This window comes from Magallana gigas, chromosome 4 (genome assembly GCF_963853765.1).
Source record: "Magallana gigas chromosome 4, xbMagGiga1.1, whole genome shotgun sequence".
NCBI classification, from domain to species: domain Eukaryota; kingdom Metazoa; phylum Mollusca; class Bivalvia; order Ostreida; family Ostreidae; genus Magallana; species Magallana gigas.
The window spans coordinates 13,669,553-13,687,443 of record NC_088856.1 but is presented as its reverse complement, the minus strand read 5'-3'; the positions used below and the strand labels follow the sequence as shown (position 1 = coordinate 13,687,443).

The following is a 17,891-nucleotide window of genomic DNA, read 5'->3' as shown; positions in this document are numbered from 1 at the left end:
GCAGCATGATTTAAACCAAAGACACGGAAAAGTCACGTACTTTCCCTTGATCCAACTCGAATTTTCTCGACTTGGTCGTGATAAATGCTCAGATATCTAAATTATTTAGTGAATAAGTTGTAAGTCTATTTATAAAACGCAAAAACGTAAATCATTTTTACTATTGTATAGACAATGCTGCCCGTGCTCTGTTTGTATATGGCCACTTATTTTGATTAATTAAATTAAACATTTTGTGAAAATTGACAAATTTATAATCAGTACTGGCATGTGACCAATTCTCGCCAAGGACCATTTCTCACCAGTACATTGTAAATACAACATTTTATCAACACAAATTTATATACGAAAAATGGCATAACATTTACGGTAATATGCACTGGCGAGAAATGGTACTCAGCGAGAATCGGTCTAACGCCAGTTACTGCTCTAGAACCAGTTCTTGCTAAGTACAGTTGTCAGGTTGGACAATAGTATATCACAGTTTATTAGGTAAAACTTTGTGGTGGCGAAAAACTAATTAAGGTATGGTAGTTGGTGAGATTCACATTGTCTTGTGCAAGTAGGTATCATATATCTTATTCTTATTGACCCAAATTAGGGAAGGTTGATGGTCAGACAGCTAGTATACATAACAACTTGTTATTTGAGCATCTCCAATTTGTTCTTGGGGAGATCAGTGGATCGAAAAACACTGACTATCAATGATAGTTGCTAAAATACTGTAATGCCTATTCCACTTTGCTTAAGATTATATCGGTAAATATATTTAAAAAAAATATAATGTTTCAATCTTGTAGATTTACTGAAGCAAAAATGCCAGGAGTACCAGATAGAGTTCACTTTGAGGATGAGGTGATACTGCGGAATATAAAGCTCGACTCCATTCAAGAGGAAGAAAGTGCATTCAAACAGCGAGTAGATGATATTCTGAACCCCAATAGCACTTATCTCACAGATTTCCTTGGACCAGATGAACTGGGGGAAGACTTTGGCCTGGAGCCTGAAGATGCATACTATGTGCTTCCTAGCGAGACGGACACTGAATACATCAGTGGTCTGGACGACCCAATGTTGGAGAAGATCAAAGGCCAGATAGCAAAGAATCTGAGGAAAGAAGAGTCGGATACCAGCTCAGAAATTTCATCCAGGACGGATGAGTCCACAGAACAAGAGGCTGAGCTAAATATTCATTACTCGGAGCATTTCACTTCCGTTCCTTACGGAGTCTTGCCAAAGGCTACCTACACACATGGTCGCAAAAATGCAGACATTATGGGCAGTAAGTGCAAATCTTTTTGACTAAACTATTTCATAAACAAAGATTTGATTTTGAAGATTGAAATCTGGATTTTGATTGGAACTATAAAACTCTTGTTTCTATGTTCTAACACAATGTACTTGCCATCCTCTTGTATGTATTTAAGAGTGCATTCCTTTTACTATGAAGCTAATTAATATCCTCAGATTTTATCCTAACTTGAAATAACTGCATGTTTTTCAGTTGTTTACAATGGAAGAATGCGCCAGTTTGTCATTTTGGATGGAAAAGGAATTACTACCTGGAAGCGAGACTCTGGGCTTAATGGAGAGAGTCGCAGTAAGTGTATCTTAGAAGTCTCCAACTTTTTAGTCCATAAAACATTCAAACAGATCAAGACAAGATGATTGATTAATATTAATGAAATCTGAGATCAACGCATGTAACAGTTAACGCATGTAACAATAAAACAGTATTGAGGTATTTAAAAATGAATAATATGATGGTTCTTTTTTTAAAACAGTACAGAGAGCACTAATGTACCCAAAGTATGAATACCGACTGATTTCATATCTTGTGTATGCCAAGAAGTTCAACTGTTACTTTGCTCTTGGGAAGGATTTTTCCTTGAAGGTTTGCAAATTGCTAATAAGAAATACAATATCTCCTAAAAATCAGATTAATATTGACATCATGCATTATAAAGTATTTCCATGTATTAAGGGATGTAAAAGTGTAGACCACAGTGGTAAACTTTAAGGTTTTTTTAATCAATTTACTTACATTATATACTGAAGGTATGAAGCCAGCATCAGCACTTAATCAGCAGAGGCTGAGTTTATTTTTTAAAACCACACCCTTCCATATAAAATGAACTACACAGAGAAATGACACTAAAAGCTTTTAGAATTAGATATTGTTATGCCAGTGGTAAATGATGTCATGTCAATAATTCAAATCTTTGCCTCTTTTATAGGTGTTGAATAGAGACTTTATTGAGACTTGTTCTGTCAGTGCCAACCTGAGATCTGTTCTGTTTATGTTGTTCAATCCTGTGGGTGACGAGTTGATCACGGGGGGAGTGGATGGAACTACGGTAAGTCGTCTGATCAGAGATGTACATACTGTATATTACCAGTAATATGGCCTGTTTTAATTTCACCCTTTTTGCCCTTGTTGTCAATGGGTAAATTTTAGACTGGACGAATTCAAAACAATTTTTAAATTACTGGGTCAATGATTAGTAAGAGTAAATAGAGTAGACCGTATATCGGTTTTTTTTCGCATGTCACAAAATTCGCGAAAATGGGGAAAATCAGTAACATTTTTTGTTTGCGTCAGTCATTTTTTGCGATTTTAAAAAGTTTCTTATAGAAAATGATACAGGTTATTTGCGATTTAAAAAAGATTGGGAAAATGGCGAAAATTAGATCATCGCGAAAATTACCGGATATAAACGACATATTAAATATTCAATTGTCTTGGCGAATTTGAGATGGAGTGAAACCGATTGCAAGCGTAGAAGGTCCAACAAAACATGGGGTTAATATAACTCTGTATGCAAGGAATAAACTTAAAAAATTGGTGAAGACAATAATAGCTGATTTTGAGCTTTGAGTAGGTAAATAGATGAGATGGAACAGGAATTCCATATATCAGAAAGATTCTTCTATAAATTTGTTATTTCAGGTTTGGAAATTTGAACAAGATGCCACCAAACAACTCACAGAAATCAAACCTCTTGCCAATTACAGACTTCGAAGAGTGTATGTGTTCATTTGCTATTGCAAATATAAATAATATATAGCAATATGTATTATATTCATTATGTAATTTATATTTTTCCAATGTAAAACTGATTACAGATTGAAATTAAATGGATCAGTAAAAACCTGTTCATTACAAAATTGTTTGTATTCATAATTTTTTTCAACGGAAATTAACCAATGATGAAATTAAAATGAGTTTTCAGTAAATATTTTTCAATTTCAGCCGAGACCTGAAGGATGTTGGAGGTAGCTGGGTGAAGCGAGTGGATTTAGATTTCACACTACAACATCTGTACTGTTGTTCAGACACAGATCTGTATGCATATGACCTCAAAGGGCAGCTACTCTTCAAATTTTTGAAGTAAGCTTTGTTTCTGTACGAATAATCAATATATATTTATATAGAAAAAATTGTAATTTAAGTTTGACATGTTGATGTACAGAGGGTATGCAACAATGAATTCCTGTAATTTTATGGATGTGTGATTTGATTTTCAAATGAATGAACTGTGTGTCAAGGTAAATTTGATGTTAAAGTGTATCAACAAAATCCACCAATTATGCACCCTCTTCCATTTTCACTGAAGAGTATGTTTTTCATTTTTTTAATGAGTTTACTTTAATTGTTTGTTGACAGAGCTCACACTATGTCCATCACTGGTTGTATCTACTCCCAGTTCTCAAAGACTCTCCTGACTTGCTCCATCGACACAGAAGGTATGTGTTAGGCCTGAAAGATCATTCTATCCATAGCAAAGTTCATTTCGATCTGATAATGAATTACAATATTTCAATGAAACCTCTTCACTCGCTAGAACTATAATGTTCAAACCTTTTGCATATACATGCATTCTGTATTATACATGTATATTAAATGGAACAAAATATGTTCAAACCACATGTATTTTAAGTTTATACTGTGTTGTTATTACAGTGAAGATGTGGAGTCTTCGCGGTGGCCTGGTCCACACGTTTCGCGGTCACTCACGTGCGGTCACCAGTATTGTGGTGCACCCTATCAAACCATCCATCATTGTGACTGCCTCACTAGATGGTTCAGTCAGAATGTGGTCACTTAACACAATGGAGATTCTCTACAGGTGAGGGAGAGTATGTTTAATGTACAACTACCGTTTAATTGTCGGTAAAAATGAAATTGGTTTATATTAAGGATTTACCTGCTCAGATTTAAGTAGGATAACTTGATGTAATTTCTCTGAAATTCTTAGCTTTGCAGTATAATTGGCTACAAAACAAATTGAATTAAAAATTTAAAACTCTAATTTATATGAGAATATGAACAAATGCCATGTACATGGCAACCTAGGAAAAGTTTACTTACTTTAGGGAGAAATAGTTCTGCTTTGCTCAATTACTTTATTTCTGTGAGTAAGACTATATAGTTCACATGCCTGCATTTATATTATTTTTGTTTTTATCACATGCTTGCACTCTCCTATTGTAGTGTGGTGATCTCTACAGATGGGTTGATGTGGATGGGAATGACGGACGACTGTCTGATGTACTGTGCCACTGTCAGAAACATCACTCTCTGGAATCTCAATCAGTTCTACGATTTCTTTGCTGTCGCCAGAAGCCGAATTTGCCGCCTTTCTCTTGCCACTTGTGAAAACAAAACCACTCGTGTGGTTGCTGAAGGTCAAGATAGCAGGTAAAGGTTTCCTACATGTACAGTTAAGATTTTAATAAGAAAATATCACGTACTGAACCCAGGCTAAAATCTTTCACTATGATCGTGTACTGTTTACCTTTTATTTCAGTATGCGCTTGTTTTCCCGTAAAAGCCAGAAGAATCTGACGACTGTGTTACCTCCCCCTGATATTTCTCCCCTCCAGAGGGTGCTGAGTGCTTGCTACAGCAGGGAGTACAACATGGTGTTTGTCCTCATCACGACCATGGAGATCTGGGTCTACACAACCAAGTAAGAGGACTAATATTTGCCTATCATCTATCAAAACTTGTATAACAACTGTAGATTCCTTATTTTACGCGAGTACTTAATTCTGCGATTTATCTGTTTTTCATCAAATCGCGAGAATATTAATCGCGAACGCCGAGTTTTTATCATTATTCATTATGGTTTACATGCGTCCAAAATTTAAAGGCGAGGTTTTAAAATCCGCGAGATGTAATTCTCGCAATTTTACGCAAATATTAATTCCTCGCTTATAATTAGGAATTTACAGTATTGATTTTAATTTGAGGCTATGTGTACAGTGTAAGCATATGGATTTGTATTACAGTAATGATCCTCAAAACACATACTTAGTAAAAAATTATTATTCCTGAAAAATGTTCACTCTCTTGAAGTCTATTTTACTGGATTTAAGTTAGCATTTGGTATTGATGGATGTTAGCTTTTATAAACGGGTCTTATTAAGTTAAAGTAGCCTTGTCACATTTTCTACTACAAATGTAGTACATTTGTATATAAATTTCATTAACTAATACATGTAGCATATGACTATAATGATGTTTTCACACTCTCTGCATTATTTATAGAACTGATCCAAGCTGCCGTGTAATGACTTGGAATGTCCATGACCTACAGATGTCTTACCTGTCCAACAAAGGCAAAAAGGACTCGGACAACCCACTAGGGGGCTGGTAAGGGGCAGACTGTTCAGTCACAACTTATCAATTTTAAGTGAATCTTTATTTATCTATTGAGCAGAGTTTTATCTCTCTTGAAAACAGATGGCTAGTATAGTCTAATTTATTAGTTGCATTGAAAATTTATAGTTCTAGAGTTTAAAAAAATTTAGTTTATGTATATTATTTAAAAGCACATAGTAAAAAGATATAGATCAGATATTTGGTGAATCCTGAATAGAATTAATCTCTAATCTCAAATACGTTAAATATGTAAAAGCAAAACCTGAACTTTCTCTAAAATCCTTTATTATAGGTCTTCCTCCCTACAAGGTGGCCCCTCCCACAGGGCCACAGAGAACGGGATGGGTAACGAGAGCCTGGCCACCTGTCACTCCCTCTGTATCCTGACCTCCACAGCCACCATGTGGACAGAGGAGGGGTTCTGCTCCCCCATCCAAAACATGGACCTGGAGGAGACCTATCTCCTCATGGGGATGGAGGTTAGAAAATTAGACAGAGCTATGTTTTCTATTGTACACACCCCATGATCAAACATTAGAAAACATTGTTTTACTATGTCATTCTCATTGTCTTTATAAAAGCAACTTTAAACTTACAAGGTTATACTGTTTAAACTCTGTAAATAAAAATGTGGAGAGAAGTGTAAGTTCATGGTCATATTAGGTCAATGTCATTAAAAGTTCAAGGTCATAAATGCCAATAAATTGTTTAAAATGTGGCTGATTACCAAGGTTATGGATACAGTGTTTCATATGCACATAATTTATTTTCTGATTTTCAAGATGTATACTTGTAATTTCCATAAACTTGCTACAAAATGTAAAGTTTGGTTAGATTCAATCATAGCGAACTATTTGTTGCAAGAACATTGAGCATAAAATATCCACAAATACAAAGACTTCTTATGATTAATGTTTGTATTTTAATTGACACTAGGATGGGAGGATTTTGTTCATGGATCCAGTCACCAAAGGAAAGAAATACATGGAGTTTAAAGCTTCCAAGGATGCTGTGAGTTGAAATTTTATTCCAAGTGCAGTTTCCTTCAATTCTATCAACGTTAATCCAAAGAAAAATCTTGTTTCAACATTATTCTGCTGTTCAGTTTTTTTTTAATGTGGAAAAAACTACTTTTAAATTAGTATACATGTATGCATTTGAATTTGTAGCATCAAATTCTTGTAAAAATATCTGTATATACCAGTATGTGAACTGTGAAGGAATTTTTTGCTCCCAATGGATTCCAGAGATCAGAATTTAGTACAATCTGGTAAATAGTCTTAATTCCTGGACTATGATGGACTTTTTGCCTTCCATTAGACACAGGAGATCACAAATTAGAATGAGTTGGAATCTAGTAAAAAATCTTTTTTCCTGGATGTGAACTATGATGGAATTTTCCCTCTCTTAGATTCAGGAGATGAGACACGACATTGCCCACAGCGCCCTGATCACTATGTGTCACCTGAAGGAACTAGCCATGGTACAGATCTGGAGCCTGCCCCAGCTTCAGCTTCTCCACGAATTGTACTGCTCGCTGGACATCGCCTGCTACTCCAGAATGGTAGGTGACGAAAGCCATTGTTGGAGTTGATTAAGCACATTGTCATTTTTTATGTGATGTGATATGTAAGGCCCAGCAAAAATGTTAATTGTCATTCAATTTTTGATACAATTTATCACAGAATTGTTTTTTTTTAATTTTTGAAATTGTTTATGATGAATTTTATAGTTGATTCAGCACTCTAAAAGTTTTGTTTCTTTTAACATCAGGATCATTTGTTCATGTCAGGCCATTTAGATGGCTGTGTGAACTTCTTCACACTTGAACCAGCAGAGGATTGGGGATTGTTCAGAGCAAAAGGTTTGTATGTTAAACAGTAATGCATGTATTTTATGGCCTTTTTATCAGTCTTTTGACAATTAAAATTTTCTATCTCAGAGAAAAATACTTCAATTTGATTTAAATTTCTTCAGAAGTTATTTAAATTTTTTCAATGTTTGTGAACATGTCTTATTTGCATTTATGCTTGCAGCACACTGCTTAGCTTTCAATTTATGATCATTTCTTTTATACAGTTGAGCCAAACAAAGATTCAGTTGTGAAGAAGAAGAGGCCTGAACATAATGCTGAAGTAGTAGCAATTGACTCCTCAAAGTCCATGAAAATTTTCTGCTCTGCAAGGTTTTTATACATCGTAATATTAAAAAAAATTAATTGTTTAAATAATGTGCATTCACAGGCACGTGGGATTATAAATTTTAGTCAGAATGAAAATAAATACCCTATACCTAATATTATTAGGTATAGGGTATTTATTTTTATTTTGACAAACATTTTTAACGTCAGGTGCCCGTGTGTGATTTATCACCAGAAGTTTGGAGTGTTAATGAACAAACATTTATGATTACAGCCAGTATTGAAAATGATTAATAGTATTTTGGACTATGATAATGATAAGAGATTGGTCATTTTCATTATATTTCAAGAATCTTGAACATGTAGTTCCAAGTTCAATAATTTATGAATAGACATTGACCATGCATAAACTTTCAGTTTAAATGGAGTAATAAGAATCTGGGATGAAAATAAGCACCTGGTTACTGAAATCTTTATGGACAAGTTGGAAATAGATGAGAACATTTTACAAGAGGAGCCAGGACGGAAGAAGATCAAGGTGGATGAGCAAGGAAGGAAGACGGTGGAAGATGAGGGGGAAGACACCAGCAGTGCCCTCCAGGACAGGTCCCTGTCTGCTGCCTGCTTCCTTAACAAAACAGGGGACCTGATCATTGGCTTCAAGAACCACATCTTTTTCATTGACCACACCAAAGGTAGAAGCATTCTAGATTCTATTGATTTCTGTGAGTCAACTACTGTATACAAAGTTATTAAAATTTTTGCCCTACTTCTCTTGCAAATGGTTTTTTTCTGTCTTGAATTCGCCCAGAAAAAGTAACTGTTGTGTTTCAAGAGAGATAATTGGAGACATTCGAATGCGCTCAGACTTAAATTTGCCTGCTGACAACGAAGGCGAAAGGGCAAAAATTGTTCAATATTTCCCTGTATACAGTATAATATATTGAAGTGTTCTGAATCAAAAGTTTGGAATATTTTGTGTCTTTGAACTTTTCTTTATAATTTTAAGTTTTCATTTTGAATTCTCAGTGTGTCCACACCTGACAGTCACAGAGGAAGAGGAAGAAGTTGATAAAGGTGTGTACCATGTATTTAGGATTTTGTTAAATAATTTATATGAAACATCAATGTTTCTACATGTACTTGCATATTTACCGGTATGTCAATTTTGTTTTTTATTGTAAATTTAATTTCATGAAATAAACATTGTAACAGTTGTAAATAGTAAGCTCTGTTATTTGAGATAAGATTTCATTTACATCAGTAATTAACCTTATTTAGCCATATAATCTAAGATACAAAGTTGTTTTTATTTTGTAAACAAATACTTTAATGATTGAATTTCTTAGGTGTTCAATTTTTTGAAACTTTTAAAAATTCATTTTATAAATTAAACTTTAGCGCATTTAATCTAATCATAAGGTGTCAGAACTCAACATACTAGTCTGCGATTTGTGTCGAGATTTTATGACTCTTAATTCTTGTACACCGTAATATACCTTCAAAGCTTTATTGAATTGATACAATTTTAAACATAAATGAACACATGATTGATAGATGTTTTGTTCAGAAACCAGAATCAAAGCTTAATTTTTAAATGTCTCAGCATTGGGCTATTTTTTGTGCATTACAGAGTCGGCCATTATTGAGGACCCCTCAGTTATCTATGAAGGAGGAGTATATCTCCCTGAGCCTGTCACCCTAGAAAACTACCTGGTATACCTTTCTAAATGTTATAATATATATGTTGAGTTTTGCAATTTTAAAAGGTGTTTTGTTCTGCCTTATTGTGTGGATGGAAAACCTATGTCTCTAGAGATGAAGCATGTTGTTAGTTACTTATCTTTTATGTTGCAGGTTCCCTTTGATTTCATTGACTTTTCTAAGGACTTTTTGGAGGGAAAAATTGACCTTGAAGAAAATTCTGATAAAGATGAGGTATATACCAACATTTTTGTAACATTTTTGAAAATGAAATCATCAAACATGTTGGTGTCAATCTTTGTTAATTGTCACTTCTCCACAGGTTCAAAAGGATATACTGATAGTATCATGGTGGATAATGAATTGTGTTTTATGATAAATGGAGGACATTTATCATAAATGTGGGGGGGGGGGGGACACACAATATCAATTAAAAATGAGCAATCCCAAATTTCACATTATATTTGCTGGTATTAAAAGAAAATGTAACTGAGACTGAGTCCCTGATGATTTGGCTTGTTATATTACAGGAGAGTGAGACAGATTCTTCCCTTTCTTTGGCACCAACTGAAATCTACCAGTCCCCCCTTGATAGCCCCTGGAGCCGCTCTATGATTGACCTGACGTTGGACTCAGAAATAGACAAGTTTGAACTGCGACAACGAATGAATCTCACACTGGATGAAATCAACAAGAGAGGTAAAATATCATATATGTGCATGTTTTCCTACATATGCCTGTTTCTTGTAAGAAAATACATTCACCGGTACATTTTATTTTCAATCAAAGTCAAAGAAATCCAATATTTTACAATGTAGTTTCATATTCATTGTGTATCTTTACTTCCTTCAGAATATGTCTGAAATGTTTGGAATGCATACAATATTTGGTGGTAATGATTGCAGAAATGTTTTCTCAAACATCTTAAGTTATGTAATGCCTCTATTAATTTTTATGGAATCATTTTAGACAGAAAAACAGTCAAACATATGAAACATCATCTTAGCATATTGTATACATGTTTATTTTTCTTGCAGTAATATCATTTTTTTAAGACTAAACTGATTTAAAAAACATTTCAGTTAACTGCCAGGTACATTGTATTTCTATGATATATTTAACAAATCAAAATGCAAATTGCAAATTTTCAGAAAACTTTCAGGAGTTATTTTTCTTTGGCTTATTTCTAGGTAGTTCCACAATTTTTGTACAATTGAACAGGAAATTAAAATTTCTTAATGTAAATAGTTACGTTTAAAATCAATGTACATGATTTTATTGAAAGTTTCAACTTGCGTTGATACAATGAATAAGTTTACTGTCAAAATGTATTTAACCACTTAATACTTTATGAAGTTGATCATATATATCACTTAGTACCAGTTTATTTTTTGCTGGTTATGAGCATGTTATTTACACAGGTTGATGATATATTAAATATAAATATGCAGTAGCCAAGTACACATAGTCAGAGATAGATTAAAAATTGCATGTCTTGCATGATTGAAATCTCTTGTCTTATGTATGCACACCTTGTAGCTTTGGAGAATCGGCGAGAATCAAAAACATCCACTGATCGATATTTGCGAAGAAAGTTGACATACCTTGCTCAACTGAGGAGTAAGAAACGTAATTTCCTCTATGCAGTGTTTCATGCTGCATTCCTATTGACTTGTGGCACAAAACCTAGCAAATTGGGCACCAAATAATGTTATAGCTTTCACTTTATTATCTTTTTTTTGTAATATATCACCTTATTGTCTTTCTCCTGTCTTCAAACCAGCATCTTTTGGGTGTAATTTCTCTCACTCCCATTATTCCATTTTTATAGCTGCACTTCTATACCTGCACCATTGTATTATTATCATTATTATAATAACATGCACTTTTCAGATTTATTTATTGTAAATTTGAATATCGAGCATAATGGTTTTTAAAATTGGAGCTCATTCTCTTGATCAGTATATATAATATTGTTAAACGGAAATAACTATATATTTCACAATTTATTGATTTCAAAAATGTTAAGTTCATTATTTTTTCAAACATGTTACAGTACTGTGTCATAGGAGTCTGAAGTTCTATCATTAATAGATCTAAAATAAGACAAACACACTCTATATGTACTTAAATTCATTATAGTATAGAATGTATTTGCTTGTTTGTTTTTATTAGTTCTAGCTCAGACTCCTGTGATTTTTTTTTGGGTATACTTCTATTGTATTGTATACAGGCCCTCATTCTCATTTCTTTCTAATATAAGCTTAAAAAATTATGTAACATCACAGTTTGCATTTGCAAATCACATGACTTCACATAATTAAGTGTATACAAATAAAATATCTTATGGAATCAGTCACCAATGTAATTCATCGTATGATTTAAAGAAGAGTTCATGTACAACTACATCTTAGTTACAATCATTTTTAACAAAGAAAGACAATCTCTTTCCATGTTTCAATGTGTTTCAGCATGTGCATGTACTACTTTCATTTATTACAGATTTATTTTTATGTAATACAGTTTGATTTTACAAAATATTGAAATATCCGTTTTACATAAAATTCTCGTCTTAATCAGATGGTAAGAGAAGGAAAAGGAGGAAGGCAGTAAACATTGTGGATGATGATGACACACCACATGCCTCTGATAAAGAGTCCGAGGGAGAGGGCCTACCAAAGTTTGACTTTCCGATGTTTGGATCCTCCCCTGGACCCTCCCCAATCCCCACGCCCTCCTCCCACCCAGCTACCCCAGAGCCAGAAGAATTTGTAGAGGTCAATATTTGTATTTTCTACATGCGGTACTGTAGCTTTTCACTAATGTAGGATGATTTTGATGACAGATTTACATCACATTTAAGCATTACTTATTATTAAGTAAAATATAAAAACTTGAGAAATTATTCGTTTGTAAATTATTTAAGAGCTACTATATACAGGGTTATTTTTCCCCATGTTATTTGCACCCTTCTACACTTGTAAACAGTTTCTCCCAATCTTGAATTTCCCCAGACACAGTTGTGTTGAAGGAGAGATAATTTGAGACATTGGAATTTGCCCAGTCCTAAAATTTGTCTGCTGACAACGAGGGCCAAAGAGGTGATATTAACGGGGGCAAATATTTCCCTGTATGTAGTATCTCAAATTTATCATCAATAGTATTGATTTTTTTGTGCTGCGTTAATTTATTAAGGAACCTGAAGTACAGCCACAAAAACCATTGGATGACAATTTTGTTCTGAAAGAAGTTCCACAAGGTGAGATATTTCTATTTTTACAATTAAACACTATCACTTATAATAAAATCTATGAAGTTTTGTTTCTGTTTGAAGCATTATATTCTTCATATTTCTATAAATCATCTTTTTCAATTTTAAACATTTTTTATCAAACGAAAAATATTGAAATCAAGTTGTTCAATTAATATTGTTTGTTTACATTTTTACATTCAATTATTTCATACAATTTATCTCCAGAATTTTTGCATTAACAATGACTTTGCTTATTTTTTCTCTAACATTAGAGGACACAATTGGACATCTTCCCTCAGATGAAATAGACTATGTAATAAAACATCCCCCTGTCCCATCCCTTACACCAGCAAAAGAGTTAGAGTCCCTCGATTACCCTGATCAGAGATCCAAATTACAAAAATTACAAGAAAAATTGTCTCCAGAATCTCCTGTTTCTTCCCCTTCTCTCACTTCACAAGGGCGTACTTCGATATCCCCGGATACCAAGAGTATGTCCTTTGTTTTTGAGAGCTCCCCCACCCCTGATACCATGACCTCAGAATGGTCTTCTCAGTGGAGCGAAGATGTCCAAATGCCCAGGTCTTGTAGCAATTCTACAATAAATATTCCATCAAGAGGTAAAAATAAAACTTTGTACTTGTGGAGGTATTCGGCTATGTCATAGAATTAGGGTGTACACGTACTATATATTTATATATGTTTGTATGTTGGATGGACACAATCTCTCATGCAAGGGGAAGGAGGTTAAATCATTTTCTCTTGTAGCACAACTTTATTAAATTATTTTTAATGCATATACATGTACATTGTACTCAGTTTATTCAAATAAAGCTAATGACTGTTTCATTTTTTCAATGATTTTAAGCTCAGTGAATTTTTTAACAGAATACATGTAACTTAATCTAGGTATGAAATATTTAATATCTGTACATTTACATTACTCAGATAATTCAAAATGAAGCAACTGACTGTTTCATTTTATCAATGATTTTAAACAAATTATAACATTCAGTAAAGTTGGATTGAACATAATAACTTTCTCGGTACGAGATTTTAATGTTTAATGTTACTATCTATGCTCTTCGGGTCATAATCATATAAACCAAACACAAATAGTGTGTAATATTATTTGGAGATCAGCACAAGTTTGTTGAGGTGAAGGTAGCAATTGTTCTGTTGGCACAGTTCTAAGGTTTACACTATCTGGGCTCTCAAAAATATACAGTGTTTTTGTATTAAATGTATTTACTGAGATCTGTTTGACTTTTTTATACGTGTGGAGGCCTTCCAAACATTTTTAGATTCATTGAAGTTTAGAAACATTTTTCATTAAAATTTTATACAGTTTTATATCTTAGCAAGTGTAGAGCTAGACTTTTGTCAAATAGTCTGTATGAAGTATCATAATGCAGATGTATGAAAAGCAAGTTATATAAATGTATCAAAACTTGTAGATTTTGAGTGTTTTTTCTTGAGTTATTCATGCGAGTTGTAATTCATAAAAAAAATGCTTCAATTATTTAAACTGCCTTAGATGTTATTTTATAATACATGATTTTTTTGTATATATTTCGTTTTAATTGATTTTTTATATTTACATTATAATCAATATCGTATGTTCAGAATAATAATTGGCAAGCATCATTACTTCAGAAATGACACCCTTGGAGCTCAACAATATCATTAATGCACAAGATTCACCAGACAATGTTGATGGAAATGCGCAAAGCGTAAATAATGAAGTCGTATCAGAAATGCAATCTGATCAAATGTCTAGTGCGAGAAAGGGTACAAAATCCAAAAAGGAAACCCCAAGGAAAATTAAAGCTGTCAAGCAGAGAGAAAAGGAAAATGCAACACGTAAAAGATCACAAATATACCCTCTTTTGATCTTCCTTTGTTTAAACTGTACCCATTACAGTAATTTCTCTTGATACTAACAAATCTGGTGAAAGATCTACAGTTTCACAGTATCCCTCTTAGATAAAATATATTGTGGCATATATCTGGCCTTTACATGTAAGATAGATTAGGTCAACATGCAGGAAATGTATGTCAACATGTACATTAATTATGTCTATATGCAAAATAATTATATTGACATGAAGGTTATCAAAATTTTTAGAATATATGAATAATATGAGTAAGTTTTGAAATGATATATCTTGAATGTAGAGAGCAGAAATATGCCACCATAACAATCGTATTGTATGGTTTATGTTCTGAGCATTTCTTAAAAAAAGGACTATTTCTATTTTTTTTCTTCTCTATCTCTCCAAATCATACCATCAGCGATATTTTATCATGGTAATGGATACTTTGTAGAAAGAGTACTTATAACGGTCCACTAACTGTCAGCGTTCGTCACCACACAATGTCCATCAAATCTGAGTTCACAAAGGGTTGTCCCTGCACTTTGTACACCAAACAAAATAGTGTCTGTTTTTTGTCTCTGTACTTGCTTGCATCTGCTTTACATTCGTCTTTGTCTTTGTTAGATAAAAACTTGATAGCGAAATTTACAGGATTTTTTTAAATTGTTAACTTATCTGAGTGTTTGAAGTGAAGATTTTTCCATCATGAAATATTTTTTATAAACGAAATCAGTAATTTAAAGACAAAAGGATATCTTTTCCACGGAACACTGATAGAATTGTTTTTGCTCCTCTGTACAGCTGACGTAAAGGATGCAAACGCACAACAACAAGTGGAAACAAAGACAGACTCCTCTGAGGAAGAGGAAGTCATCCCAGATCGCCGGAATAAGTACAGACTGGACAACATCAAACTGGACGTTAAAGGTCTGATGAAGGGGGCCGCTAAACACACGGTGAAGAAACAACCCACCAGGAAAACGGACCCCTCACCGGCGAGGTCCGACCACACCCACGCCAAGCCAGAGGAACAGATTCTGACTCCCGTAAGTAGGATATAATGGGGAGCACAGTGAATTTTGAGATGGCTTTAGAACAAACTTAATCAGATCAGAACAAATATAAATGTTCTTGTGACATCTTTAAAATTCTAAAACCTGGGTTGTTATTGATATTTTGGTAGAAGAGAATCAAATAAAAATTCCCCTACTTATAAGTTAGACACCTTTTCGTTAATAGGAAGAATTAGCAAAGAAGCAAGTAGAAGAAGAAAGACGTTTGGAAAGGGCGAAAAAGCAAATGCTCAAGGAGAGAAAATTTCCCAAACGTGGAAACAAACCAACGCGTGCAGAGCTTATTGCAGAACAAAGACGATTGGAAGAACTGAAGAAACAGCATCCCTATGGTGTAGCCCCACAGCTCTCGGTATGATCGACTTAAAAAGAGTAATATTTTATTTTGTTTTTATCCATGTAAAAAATTAAAACGTACTTTACAATTCACATTTAAAACAAATAATTTACAATTGGTTAAAATGGCTATAAAACATCCACAAAACAAGAGTAAATGTTTATGACAACTGTTTTTTTTGTTTCAGTAAATTGTTTATATAAATGTGTTTGTTTTCACATACAGGTTTAATCAATAACAAGGGTTTGTGGTAAATTATTAAGAACTTTAGACTTGTATAGACATATAGTGACATAAATCTGCTTCTACCTAATCACCTAACTTTATCAACTTGTCAAGTAAAATGATACATGTGAACTATGTCAAGCATTATCCCTGCAAAACTTCTTACTATTCAACTCTTTACGAAATATTTCAGCGATACTATGATAATCTCTGATCTTTTATAGTACATATCTGTTTCATGATTAATACCTCCGTTTTTGAATGAATTATTTGAAATTCTCGACTTTGTAGTATTTCAAAGTAGAAGTGACTCTTATTTGATTTGGTAACAAAAGTAGAATATACTAATAATTCCATGGAACAATTTGCAAATAAACCGTTGTTTAATGTCGAAGCTGCACTCATATGTGGTTGACACCTGAAAAAATTTTGAGTACTGATGTATTTTGAGTTTCATTTTTAAAGCGCTTTAATTTGAAATTTACAGCAACAACTTAACAAACCAAAAGAGGAAGAGAAAAAAGAGGAAATAAAAGATGAAATAAAAGATGAGTATCCTTTGGTACAACTTGAGCCTCCTGATCTGGATAGCTTTCAAGATGAGCTCTGGAATCCACGAGAAACCGGCGTCAGTGGAACCAGTTTAATGGGAACCAAACTAGATCTGCCACAAATTAAGAGGGGTGCCGCTGGTACTCCCGGACCTAGAATAATCAAACCACCATCAACACCTACCCCCATGTCCAGGGGAGCAACCCCTCTTCCGCCCGAAAATAACGGGTTTTTACAAGTTCCCTCGACCCCTACTCCTGGAAGCAGACAGGAAGAGGTGTGTAAAATACTAAAGTTGCATCATCAAGTTGCAGGTTATGGGTTTTAAGTAATTATTGAAATGTGATAAATAGAATAGTTGTTCCTGTTTTGGTGTTTGCAAAGGTTTGTGTCTTAATTGATATGAAAAAGATATCAAAAAGTGGTTTTGTCTAAAGTTTGTTCATGTAGATGGAACCCTCTTCTTTGAACTCAAACAATAGTCAGTTTGAATTATAATTTTTTGCTATGAATTTAGAAAAGAAGATGTTAGAACTACCCAAATTGTATTCAATTATATTGTGTGACATCTAGAGACATGGTTCTTATCTGTCAGTTTTCCAATTTAAGCAGCCAAAAATATTCAAACATGTTACCAATTTTTTTGTTTTTCATAATACCACAATAGGAACAAACTACATCTAAAAAGTGGAAATTTTATGGTTTATGCACCTTGATCGCACATTTATTACTTTACCCTATTTTTCAACATACGAATAAGCAGAATGATTTCTTTTCAAAGCTAACCCCGCTAACCCACTAAATGTATGTCAGTACAACTCAGAATTATTTAACAAATAGCTACTCCCTCTGTAATTAATTATAAAGATTGCAATTACATACCTCGAAGAGGGCATAATGGAGAGGGCTGATAAGATGTCTTGTAGAGGGAACAAATGACTTTTGACAAGTGGTGATTTAAATAGACTGAGTAAGCACGACAGCAAACACTAAACTCCAAAGACCAAGTTTATGAAAGGACTCTGTCATTCCTTTTAAATTACGGGTTTTCTTCCAGATTTC

The 17,891-nt window shown here is 33.7% G+C and overlaps 1 protein-coding gene across 13 annotated transcripts in view; it reads left to right on the top strand.

Annotated features, from left to right (window-relative positions):
• Nucleotides 1-17,891, top strand: part of LOC105329771 (microtubule-associated protein futsch) — a 28,726-nt gene that overhangs the window by 177 nt on the left and 10,658 nt on the right. For 8 of the 13 annotated variants that reach the window (XM_020067883.3, XM_020067880.3, XM_011431187.4 and 5 more), the window contains exons 2-30: nt 801-1,282; nt 1,505-1,600; nt 1,785-1,894; nt 2,238-2,357; nt 2,951-3,027; nt 3,254-3,391; nt 3,668-3,747; nt 3,965-4,130; nt 4,496-4,702; nt 4,812-4,973; nt 5,555-5,659; nt 5,961-6,147; nt 6,605-6,679; nt 7,080-7,232; nt 7,442-7,532; nt 7,748-7,853; nt 8,226-8,503; nt 8,838-8,885; nt 9,442-9,524; nt 9,666-9,746; nt 10,043-10,211; nt 11,052-11,141; nt 12,093-12,289; nt 12,708-12,771; nt 13,038-13,385; nt 14,422-14,628; nt 15,444-15,688; nt 15,882-16,067; nt 16,765-17,106. In XM_020067883.3, coding sequence (XP_019923442.3) covers nt 817-1,282; nt 1,505-1,600; nt 1,785-1,894; nt 2,238-2,357; nt 2,951-3,027; nt 3,254-3,391; nt 3,668-3,747; nt 3,965-4,130; nt 4,496-4,702; nt 4,812-4,973; nt 5,555-5,659; nt 5,961-6,147; nt 6,605-6,679; nt 7,080-7,232; nt 7,442-7,532; nt 7,748-7,853; nt 8,226-8,503; nt 8,838-8,885; nt 9,442-9,524; nt 9,666-9,746; nt 10,043-10,211; nt 11,052-11,141; nt 12,093-12,289; nt 12,708-12,771; nt 13,038-13,385; nt 14,422-14,628; nt 15,444-15,688; nt 15,882-16,067; nt 16,765-17,106 — 4,677 coding nt within the window. In that variant the 5' untranslated portion in view covers nt 801-816. The remainder of the gene's footprint in view (nt 1-800; nt 1,283-1,504; nt 1,601-1,784; nt 1,895-2,237; nt 2,358-2,950; nt 3,028-3,253; nt 3,392-3,667; nt 3,748-3,964; nt 4,131-4,495; nt 4,703-4,811; nt 4,974-5,554; nt 5,660-5,960; nt 6,148-6,604; nt 6,680-7,079; nt 7,233-7,441; nt 7,533-7,747; nt 7,854-8,225; nt 8,504-8,837; nt 8,886-9,441; nt 9,525-9,665; nt 9,747-10,042; nt 10,212-11,051; nt 11,142-12,092; nt 12,290-12,707; nt 12,772-13,037; nt 13,386-14,421; nt 14,629-15,443; nt 15,689-15,881; nt 16,068-16,764; nt 17,107-17,891) is intronic. The other 5 variants (XM_020067876.3, XM_020067881.3, XM_020067884.3 and 2 more) reach the window with 5 other exon arrangements.